Genomic DNA, 12,276 nt, shown 5'->3' with positions numbered 1-12,276 from the left:
TGATCATCTGTCCTAACAGAAATTTACAAGGCTCAGGAGCTTACTGCCAAATCAGCATGTGCTTTAGAAGAGTGATGTCATTTTCCCTGAAGCGTGACTGGCAGATTATTAGCATAACTTGCATACCTTTAAAAGAAGTCATCTGGAGCCACAGCACCAGTGGCATGAGGGGAAGAACCAGTATGGCAGGGAATTTTTTTTTAAAGCAATGACAGGTTGGCAAAAAGAAAAACACTTAAGCAAAAGTAAAGAGCATGGTCTGTTTGCACTGTTGCACACCTTGTTGCATCTGATAAGTTTTAGATTGGTTATTCCCACACTAGACATCCAAGGCAAAATGTGATGTCATGAATCCTTTATCAGTTCCTCTTTTTAAACAATTTCAAGTCTTCCCACTGTCTCCCTGTTAAGGATACCACTGATGTAACCAAATCAGTGATGACAATTTGGAGATTTGGCCTTTTTCATTAACCTAATGAAGTTTTTGATTATAAAAAGAATAAAGATAAACAGAAATTGAATAGCATGAATTTAAATCAGCTTCCAAAAAATCTTGATCTTTCTGCAAATGTTTAAATTTTACACCCCACAAAAATGTAATACCTTTGAACAGGTTAATCTGTCTTTCCCTCAGGGGTGGAGTGCTCTGCCGCATCTGGCGAGCCATCCAGCGGCACCGAGAGCGAGAGAGGCTGAGGAGCGACAGGTGTTCGGAAGAGGATGCGTAAAGGCACTCATGGACTACAACTGTGGAGGACTCTGTTCTGCAGAAACACGCACACGTACACACACTACCAGCCCTGCTTGGCCATGTTTCCTCGTCTTTCTCCACAGTGCCTTTTCATGCTGTACTCTCTAAGTTGTACTGTATGTACAGGACTGACTGAACGTTTACTGACGTGTGGGTACATGCAGTCAAACTTGACCAGATTTAAGCGCTTTAGTGCAGGCACTATGATGTATGTTTATGTGCACTGTATGTGTATGTGCCACAGTATGTGTTTGTGCTTGAGGGTTTTTAAGAAAAAAGCATCTTAGCAAATGCCAGATTCGAAAGGTAAACACAGGTTTTCACAGTGGAAAAAAGTATCAAACCTTCACTGTAACCTAATTGTCCTTATGTGCTGTCCATCTGTATGCTCAGAACATTATAAACCAGTGGTTATATTTTTGGGGCACTTGTGATCCCTTAAAATAAAGCAGTGTCTACTTGTGACCCTGAAACATTGTTAAAGCCTCAATGTGGACAGGAGTTCTGAGCAGTTCAACCAAAACTCATTTTTAATTTTTCTATCTTAATATGAAGGATTCTTAGAGGCTTGAAGAGATAAATGTTTCACAGGGGACAAAAAGTCCAAAGAATTAAGACATTGTAAAGAAAAGATAGAAACTGTGTTTATATGTTTATCACTGGTGCTCAGGGGGTTTAAAAATCATATTTTTGCCAAGATATACTTGAGTGTGTGAGCCATTATGTGCATTCAAGCACAGGCGCATATTACTGTCATATAAAATACTGAACACTAAAGCTAAAATATACAAAACCACTAGTAGGGTGTGGCAGAGTTATGACAGACCGTTCTGTCTCAGTATTGCTGTTTGGGTGGTTCCCTTGTCTTTCAGCCAAACTAAACCCACTATTTAAAAAAGTAAAGGAAAAATGCCTTAAATTCTCTTATTTCAGGTTGGATTTATGTGCAAAGGAGAAAAACAAACGCACATACTACCCACTATGTTCCACTTCTGTTTTACTCTAAGTCTTTGAATATTCATTTCACCTAAGAGCCTTATACTTTTAATTTCGTAAAGTTAATGTAGCCACACTGAACTCACTGAAACATGCGCACACATCATGACTACCAGCCCGTCACTGCCATAATATTTGTATGCGCTTTATTTATTAGTTCTACAAGATTTCCTTTATATTCTCAAGTAATTGTTTTATTCTCCTCTGTGTGTATCTGCACTTAAATGTTTTTGTATTCCCACTACTGTATGTGGTTGCTTCACAATTTCAATAAACCGGTAACAGAGCTGCTGTCAACTGTCAGTGAGGTATTTACAGTATGTGGGCAGCAATCAGGAGACAAAATGAAATCTGACCCTTTACAAAGCTTTCATCTTGCAAAGTCATTTCCACCTGCACCTGCAGTAGCCTATTTGCAAATTTAGGCTTACATCAATGCTTTTGCCTTTTGCCATTTTCAAACTTTGAAAACAGTCTTCAGGAAAAATGTAATTGTCACACTGGCCATTTACACAAGCATCTTCTCATTGCTCTTTTGCTAGGCTGTCTCATGTGAGACCCCCCCCCCGTGACCCCGTTTAGAGACAAAGCGGTTGAAAATGAATGAATGAAACCTGTTTGTCTGCTTGTGAAAAGTATGACCTCCTGTTCTCCAAGAGCTACTTGGATTTCACAATCTTGTGTGACAGCCTGCAAGTTGTGACTAAGCCTTTGACCATAGATCTTGAAGGAATATGTAGGAAAAATAGTTAATTTTGGGGAAATATTAATCAGAATTATAAGTAATGTAACAATTTGTCCAACAATATGGACAAATGGATATAGGTTCAAGATTTTTAAAGCTGGTCTTAAAACAGTTAAAACAGGACATATGTAGGCTGCATAAAAATAAACTTTTCATTAGTGATGTGTGGATTGATCCTGAATATTGATACTTCCAACCCAGACATTTCCTGTTCTAGGGTCGATTATCATAGTAAAAGACTGATAAACCCAGTATGCTCTGTAAATGTGTGAGCCACTGAGAATCAGAATAAGAAAACCCTCTCCACAGGAAAATAACTTTTTAAAAGTTGCTCAAGATTGTGGAAGTTGTACCCTATAATTTTAAAGAAATGCAATAGATCTACAACATTTACAAGAAATAGGTGCAGTCTGGAGTATCATGGTAATAGAGTAGATGCCACGCATTTAATAACCAAATAATAACCAAGGTGATTTGTGAATGCTTCTTGTGCATGTATTATGGACATTGTCCCATGGCTATAGTTGAAAATCTTGGCTACACAAACATTCTTTTACAGTAATCTGACCAGGGTTGCACCATTTGTTATTAGTAAAACCGGAAAGCGCGTATAAATCAGCCTTATATCTCCTCTTCTTCATCAATCTCTGCTGTTGGGACCATTTCTTTTCCTTCCTGTTCCTTGAACGAATTGCCGGTATTTGTATCGGCGATACTTGTATCGTATCGAAGGAAATAACGTGGTGCACATCACTACTTTTCATACTCCTACACCAACCCTGAAGGTTTGCCCCCATAACATTACTATGCTAAAAAAGAATAGGGCCAAAATACACAGGCCTCATTCTGTGCAAAAACGCACTCCAGTGACTTGTCTGAGGATCAAATGAAGCTTTTGTCCCACTATTTTTCAAAGTTACAATTTTTTAAGACAGATATCCCTTTATTGATTCCAGTGGCGGAGGGATACGTTCTATTGTAATAGTCGCCTGTATGTTTGCGGCACAGGAGTTCAAGGTGTGCTAGGAGTTAACTTGTAAACGAGATTACAAGTTTCACAGCTGGAGATTTTTTGTAGTTTGTGGTAGTTCGAAGCACTGAATCAATAGAAAGCAACTGTGTTGAAAATGGGTCACAGTATTTGAGTCACAAATGGCACAATTTGCTGGCCACACTCTTATGCATTTTGATACTGAGACCACGACGAAACCATTATTGTTATTCCGTTTAAAATATATCAGTAATATATACAAAGAAGGTTACGTGTATGTGGAGCCCATTTCCTCAGTAGAAATGGGAGAAACTGCGGGGCACAGCTGTGCCATCACCAAACCAGCTGACGACGAGGGGGTAAGTGGAAATAAATAGGCTACAGTACTTTATATGGCGTGTTGTTATTTCAAACAGTGGGTTCTAGTAATGTCAGTCAGCAGTCCACCTACAGTGTGACAATACAGGCAACATCCATTAACTTCCCATTCTGTGGAAAGCCCAGAGGCTGCTCCTGGGCGAGGTGTTTTTTTTTTTTTTTTTTTTTTGTTCTCATCCATCTGTGCCAAAACTTTCAGTACACAATACTTCACGGCACGGCCTACTGCCTCTAGACATGTAATCAATCATTGAAAGCCGATTTGTGCAATGTTGGTCTATTGTGTTACAATTAATATCTCCATCACAATGCTCTGGACTTTTTTTTTGTTCCTGCACCTGCATGTAAATAAGTTTGTGCGTCAAACATGAATTGCATTCAAATAGCCTGATTGACGCAACTTTTATTGTGACAGTGACAACGCTCAAATGGCATTTTAATTCTATTAATACATGCTTAAAGCTATAAACAACATTTAGCTAACATATAGTTATTAGATCTTATTAGCTTGTATATTTAAAATTCACTTGCTTTAAAGTAATGGGCTCTATTTGTGCTGTTAACACATATACAGTATAGACTTTCCCCACAGCCTGCAGTATAGTTATGTCCTACTAATGTCAGTTACATTGTGGCTTTGAATAGCAATAAATCAGGTCAGCATTTTCAGCCTTTGGCATTAATTTCAAAACACATTTCCAGTTAGAGGGGTATCTCCCATATTAAAATACATACTGGTTTAGCTTAGAGGGGGTAGCTAGATGCATGCCACTAAATACCTGGGAATAGTCTTTTAAAGTCAGACTGTTTATTAGCATTAGCAGATATAGTAGCACATGTCAAAGAAACAATGATTCTTTCTACTGTGATAAGACAATCGATAGTGCATTGCATTAATATATTTCCACACTGTGTTGTCTATTTCTAGAGTAGCTTGTATTGCTTTAAGCAGCTGTATACCTTTGGTAACACATAAAGACATTTTTGATAGATAAATTATGAGTATTTTTAACAAATATAATGACTGAGTAACATAAGTTATAACAAGACAAATATTAATAGCTGATGATTGTTGTCCACAGTTTGGGTAAAGTATGTTCAGACTTTGGCCTTCCTCTTGTGCAGGCGGTAGAGATTTCTCACTCTCTGACGAATTTTACGGTTGCTGGCGGATAGAAACACAAACAGTTGTAGATAGCAGAGCACTGAATGGCTTCTGATTATGTATGATGTATTTTATGTATTTCTGTTATGAAGGTTCCGGATCGGAGCCCCGGCCGACCCGGAACTTTTCATGTTCTCTCTGTGCCTGCGTGGGTTTTCTCTGGGTACTCCAGCTACTTCCCACAGTCCAAAGACATGCAGCTTAGGTTGATTGGCAACTCTAAATTGCAAGTAGGAGTGTGTGAGTGTGTATGGTTGTTTGCCTGCATGTCAGCCCTGTGATATACTGGTGACCTGTCCAGGGTGGAAATTAAAAAAGGATTTTGTTATTGTAAACTTGCTGCATTTTGAATATGGGGCTTTATAGTGTATCTGCAGAAATAACCACACTACAACAACAACACTGGCTTTTCTGCCTAAGCTTAACTGGCCTGTAGATAGACCCTTATGTTTAAAGGCAAACATCACTCAAACCTTAGTGTTTTCTTCTGTTCCATTATAATTATTTCCCACCAACACCAGATAGTAATCAACCCCTCAGGAAGCTCTTTCTACAGTTACAGTTGCTATTACTGTCAGTCGTTTTGTTCTCATGTATCACTTACTGTATCAGTGGTAATCATGGTTGATTTACTGCATGAAATTCTTAACTCTTTTTGAAACTGACAAAACAATCCTCTCATTTCTGGTTTTGCCAGTTGAAATAACAAGTATCATGAGAAGAGTGTAGCAGCTGCATTATGCATGACTATGCTTTAGTTAAACTACAGTTTTGTTGGGGAGTGGGAGACCTGAAATGGGAAGTGGCGCTAAGGGCTCCAAGAAGTCCCAACAAGCTTTGTTGATTTTGTGCATTATTAATCAGCTGTGTGTGTCCATGTTACCAATAATATGTAAGAAATTTCCGCATCCTGACAGGTGTCGGGTCTACACACACTTGACGGTGTTTCAGCTTTAGTATGCTTGAAGAAAAACAAACAAAAAGAAACATGTCAAAATGATACTGGTACTTCTTGAACACAGCATTGTACAGTAGCTGAATAAACCTTTGTGAAGTTAGGCCTACATTGCACTACCTGCAGTAATTTTTACAGTGCCTTGCGAAAGTATTCGGCCCCCTTGAACTTTGCGACCTTTTGCCACATTTCAGGCTTCAAACATAAAGATATAAAACTGTAATTTTTTGTGAAGAATCAACAACAAGTGGGACACAATCATGAAGTGGAATGAAATTTATTGGATATTTCAAACTTTTTTAACAAATAAAAAACTGAATAATTGGGCGTGCAAAATTATTCAGCCCCTTTACTTTCAGTGCAGCAAACTCTCTCCAGAAGTTCAGTGAGGATCTCTGAATGATCCAATGTTGACCTAAATGACTAATGATGATAAATAGAATCCACCTGTGTGTAATCAAGTCTCCGTATAAATGCACCTGCACTGTGATAGTCTCAGAGGTCTGTTTAAAGCGCAGAGAGCATCATGAAGAACAAGGAACACACCAGGCAGGTCCGAGATACTGTTGTGGAGAAGTTTAAAGCCGGATTTGGATACAAAAAGATTTCCCAAGCTTTAAACATCCCAAGGAGCACTGTGCAAGCGATAATATTGAAATGGAAGGAGTATCAGACCACTGCAAATCTACCAAGACCTGGCCGTCCCTCTAAACTTTCAGCTCATACAAGGAGAAGACTGATCAGAGATGCAGCCAAGAGGCCCATGATCACTCTGGATGAACTGCAGAGATCTACAGCTGAGGTGGGAGACTCTGTCCATAGGACAACAATCAGTCGTATACTGCACAAATCTGGCCTTTATGGAAGAGTGGCAAGAAGAAAGCCATTTCTTAAAGATATCCATAAAAAGTGTCGTTTAAAGTTTGCCACAAGCCACCTGGGAGACACACCAAACATGTGGAAGAAGGTGCTCTGGTCAGATGAAACCAAAATCGAACTTTTTGGCAACAATGCAAAACGTTATGTTTGGCGTAAAAGCAACACAGCTCATCACCCTGAACACACCATCCCCATTGTCAAACATGGTGGTGGCAGCATCATGGTTTGGGCCTGCTTTTCTTCAGCAGGGACAGGGAAGATGGTTAAAATTGATGGGAAGATGGATGGAGCCAAATACAGGACCATTCTGGAAGGAAACCTGATGGAGTCTGCAAAAGACCTGAGACTGGGACGGAGATTTGTCTTCCAACAAGACAATGATTCAAAACATAAAGCAAAATCTACAATGGAATGGTTCCCAAATAAACATATCCAGGTGTTAGAATGGCCAAGTCAAAGTCCAGACCTGAATCCAATCGAGAATCTGTGGAAAGAACTGAAAACTGCTGTTCACAAACGCTCTCCATCCAACCTCACTGAGCTCGAGCTGTTTTGCAAGGAGGCATGGGCAAAAATTTCAGTCTCTCGATGTGCAAAACTGATAGAGACATACCCCAAGCGATTTACAGCTGTAATCGCAGCAAAAGGTGGCGCTACAACGTATTAACTTAAGGGGGTTGAATAATTTTGCACGCCCAATTTTTCAGTTTTTTATTTGTTAAAAAAGTTTGACATATCCAATAAATTTCGTTCCACTTCATGATTGTGTCCCACTTGTTGTTGATTCTTCACAACAAATTACAGTTTTATATCTTTATGTTTGAAGCCTGAAATGTGGCAAAAGGTCGCAAAGTTCAAGGGGGCCGAATACTTTCGCAAGGCACTGTAGATAGGACGATTGATGGATAATTAGGAAGTGAGTCAACTTCAGTGCCTCTATCAGTTTGGAATTATGGTCAAGTTATTGTAAGAACGTCTGGTAAAAATGTCAATAATGAGAAATTGGAAACAAATGGGAAGTAGGTCATCATAAAAGTAAGATAAGGACATGGTGAGGGTGAGAAAAGGGATGTGTACTGTACATCATATACACAAAGAGACACAAAAAATAGAGGATAAAGCAGGAAACATAATCTTACACTGCATTAATACTGCAACTTTCAGTGATGTTCTGCTGTCGGCACTGCACCATCCCTCTTTTTCTGATGATGTTGATTAATCTCTCAGGACTGACTTTGGAAAGAGCCGTACAACACCCCCGATGCCCTGCAAGAACACAAGCACACATGCAGAAAAGTCACCTGATATTAGAATCAAACAATTTTTGGCAGTCAACTTCAAATAGTTCAGATAACACCCTGAGGGGTTTTTTCATGCTCATGCAGCTTTTGTCAGGTTTAGTTAACCAACGATCATATTTTCAAATGACTGTTTTTAAAAAAAAAAAAAAAAAACATGTTGTTAGTGGTCAAGTTTGCTTTGGTTAAGCAAAAATACTGTTAGCTTAAAAACAATATTCACCAGAAACTTATTAGAGTCTCAAAGTTCATGAAAACATCTATTTCCTGGTGATGATGTAAAATGCACCATCATTATACGTTTGCATGGGATAGTTTTTGACTAAGTTATACAAAAACTGATTTCCTTAGATTTGTAGAAATCTGTCTGATTAGAGCTGCTGTCATTTAAGCCTGCACTAATTTAATTTTTTTTTCTTGTGACCACTTGGAGCGAGAATAGCAATCTGTAAACACAACATTTATCACTTTATAGAGCTGATATGGCTGACGTGTTAGCAGACAGGTAAGGTTAAATTAACAAGCTCTGATCAAATCATAAATGTGGTTGAAAAACTCAGAAATTGTCTTAAAATTGTTGCAAGTGTTGATTTTTTTTTTCATTGTTGTAGTTGTGTTGATCATCGGCCTTTTTAACTCTTGCATTTCCATTTCAATAATTTTCTACATGTGCTTTTATTGTTTTTGACTTTTGAAGTAGCAAAACAGCTAATATTTAGCATGCAATTTGGAAAGGTATTCTGTTGATTATAAAGACAGACAGCAAGGCGATGAGGCTGTACTTTGTTTTCTGTACCCATTAACGTTATTAATCATTAAAGAATATCTCTAGCCAAGAAACACAGGATGCTATAGTAAAAAAAAAAACCCTGCTTTGTGATTTCATAAGGAATCATTCTGAAAAAAACAACTTACCTTCTGCCGGAGTCATAGTGTGTGTGATGGCCAGCCAAAGAAGACCTAGTGTAAGAACAGAAAGCAGCTTCATTTCACCAAAAACAGAGAAGTTATGAATGTTCCCAAAGGAGTACAGCAATGGATCTCAAGATAAAGCTGTGACTGAGAATTGTTTGAGACACCCAGGGGATTGATTTCTGGGAATGGGTATGTGGAGGCAGGGCCTACATTTTTGTGTTGGAGTATGTATTCAGTTTCCAGGTGCCCTCCACAAGGTTGACAGAATTTTATGTTCCTGTGTGAATTGGGCAGGGGACATTTACTTCACAGGATCCCTGAGGGTATAATTATATATTCACACAATAATTATTTCACATTGCCAAATGAAACCCAGACAACTCAGACAAACATTGCATTGCTGACCTTCTTTCTCTGCCAAGGAAACATGCAGTAAAGATCAAGTACATTTTTTTCAGCCTTGGCAGCAGGTATGAATTACAGCCAAGTAACCTTATAACACTAGATTACAGCTCTTGTGTCAAAACCTTTCCTCATCTGTGATTAATTCTAGTGGAGAAAAGACCAATCATAGTGTATGTTTGTGTAACTTTCTCTTTCTTTCTCTTCTTACAAAGTATAGAGCCATATAAAATGAACCCATTTGTCTTTACTTATGCTCATCTCTGCTCTCAAGCCTATCTTTAGCCCTTCATTGAAGGCATTAATGTGCAGTATCTATAGAAATGCTAAGGTTTCCACAAGAATTTTAAGTCAGGTGGTGTGGTTTGAACAACATGACTTTGAAATAACTGTTGGACTCATGAAGGTTTGAAGCTGCATTAATTATCTTTTGTTTTGAGGGTGTACCCCACCTCTCACCCACTGTTAGCTGGGATTGGCTCCAGGTCCCCGCGACCCTCTACAGGATAAGCCTTATAAAAGATGGATGTTTTGTTTTTGGCCACTTGGGGGCAAAACAAGCTGTAAAAACATCATTGACAAATTAGGAAAGGCTTCTTCCTGAATCTCTCAACTCCTCTTCTGACTTATGGTAGAGGGCCACTAATAGTCACCTTAGTTTTCAAGGAGCTCCACGTGTTCTGTACGTCAGTCTTGCTTCAGAACCTCTGAGTGTTGCTTCACAATGCCTATGTACATTAGGATGTCTTTTACAGGCAGGTGTGTAGCCAGGATAGTTAAGATTCTTTCCATCATGTCACAGTCCATAACCTTAGGGCCTGTTATACAGGTCATCTGATGGAGATCCAGGGTCCTCCAGTTGCTGTGCAAATCTGTTCTGAAGTTGAATGCTTGGTTATTGGAAAGGTTTGCTGCAAACTCTCCCCTTTCTAGCTGTCCACTGTTGTGTCCTACTAAGCACAGGGGTTGATGAGGCCCTCTGGCTGGATAGTAGAGCGGATGATCTCACAGAATTGCAGATGTCTGGTCGCTGTGCTCCAGCTATTGCTTTTCCTCCCATTTCCCACAGATGCAGTTTATTTTTCAGGTTAGCAGAGAGGAGGACTACTTGGCAGATTTGTTGCCAGACAGTCCTTAACACAGGACACTGCTGTTCCTTTCCTGTTTGCAACCACAAGTATTTTTTATGAAACCATTAACATAATCAACCCATAACTTGAACCACGAGGTTATATTTCCAGTCATGACGATAAAGGTCCCCTAACGTTAATAAAACAGTATGATTTTAATCAAAACCGTGTTGCTTTCATAACCCTAATCAAGTTGTTTTGTGCCTCAACCTATTCACACCGTAGCCATAGCACCGTCATATTATAAAGCTGATTTATTTCTAGTGATTTGTAAAGCACAGACAGTTGGCATCTTCCTATCAAATCAGATCAGAAAATGCTTGTTTGGTATTCTAAAGGTAATTCATATTACTCAACTCAACTCAACTTTATTTATATAGCACTTTACCACAGCACAGCTGACCAAAGTGCTTAACATACCATACAAATCGAAAATCATCACATAAAAAACTATAAACAATAAAACAAACACCAACACTACAGAGTCTCATTCCTGGCCAAACGCCAATGAATACAAGTAGGTCTTCAAATATGACTTAAAAATAGTCAGCGAGGGGGCCTGCCTAATATAAAGATGCAAAGCATTCCACAGGTTTGGATCCACCACAGCAAAGGCTCTATCCCCCCTAGTTTTATGCCTAGCCCTCGGTGTCTCCAGAAGAAGCTGATCAGCTGATCTAAGGCACCGCGACGGATTATACGGACGCAAAAGTTCCATGAGATAGGATGGCACCAGCCCATTTAGGGACTTATAAACAATAAAAGAATCTTAAAACGAACCCTAAAATGCACCGGAAGCCAATGGAGAGATGCCAGCACTGGCGTTATGTGGTCCCTCTTATGCCCCCCAACCAATAACCGAGCGGCGGCATTCTGGACCCTCTGGAGGCAGGCAAGCCCGATTGACTAACTCCAGCGTACAGTGCATTACAGTAATCCATACGAGATGTAATAAAGGCATGGATCACTGTCTCAAAATGCCGCCGCGACAAAAAGGGTTTTACTTTCACTCCTGGAGACGGGCAAGACTCGATTGATTAACTCCAGCGTACAGTGTATTACAGTAATCCATACGAGATGTAATAAACGCATGGATCACTGTCTCAAAATGCCGCCGCGACAAAAAGGGTTTTACTTTTACCAACTGCTTTAAATAGAAAAAAACAGATTTTACGCATTTATCTGGCTCTCCATTTTCAAATCGGAGTCTATTTTAACACCCAAATCAGTGACCACCGGTCGTACATACTGCCCCAAGAAACCTAAGTCTACAGGAGGAGGGTCACCAAACGTATTCTGGCCAAACACTATAACCTCAGTTTTAGCATAATTTAACTTTAAACAATTTAACGACATCCAGCCCTTAATATCGGCAAGACATGCTAAAAGCGGTTGAATTGAGTAGGTGTCCTTCTTACTCAGTGGCATAATAATGTGGACATCATCGGCATAGCAGTGAAAAGAGACCCCATGTTTCCTAAAAATAGAGCCAAGGGGAAGTAAATATAGTGAAAACAGCAAAGGCCCCAAAATGGAGCCCTGTGGGACCCCAGATAACAAAGGGGTTGTCACAGATTCCACATCTGCCAACCCGACAGACACCGATCTACCCGATAAATATGACTTAAACCATGCTAGGGCAGCACCACGAATGCCCACTAAATCTTGAAG

General features: G+C 39.5%; 1 protein-coding gene across 1 annotated transcript in view; it reads left to right on the top strand.

Annotated features, from left to right (window-relative positions):
* The window catches only part of map3k15 (mitogen-activated protein kinase kinase kinase 15), a 28,904-nt gene extending 26,884 nt beyond the window's left edge, over positions 1-2,020 (top strand). The window contains exon 29 of the mRNA XM_020604248.1: positions 635-2,020. Coding sequence (XP_020459904.1) covers positions 635-728 — 94 coding nt within the window. The 3' untranslated portion in view covers positions 729-2,020. The remainder of the gene's footprint in view (positions 1-634) is intronic.
* The last annotated feature ends 10,256 nt before the right edge of the window (positions 2,021-12,276 follow it).

Source organism: Monopterus albus, unplaced genomic scaffold (genome assembly GCF_001952655.1).
Source record: "Monopterus albus unplaced genomic scaffold, M_albus_1.0 scaffold3.1, whole genome shotgun sequence".
Lineage (NCBI taxonomy): Eukaryota > Metazoa > Chordata > Actinopteri > Synbranchiformes > Synbranchidae > Monopterus > Monopterus albus.
This window is presented reverse-complemented; position numbering and strand designations above follow the sequence as displayed.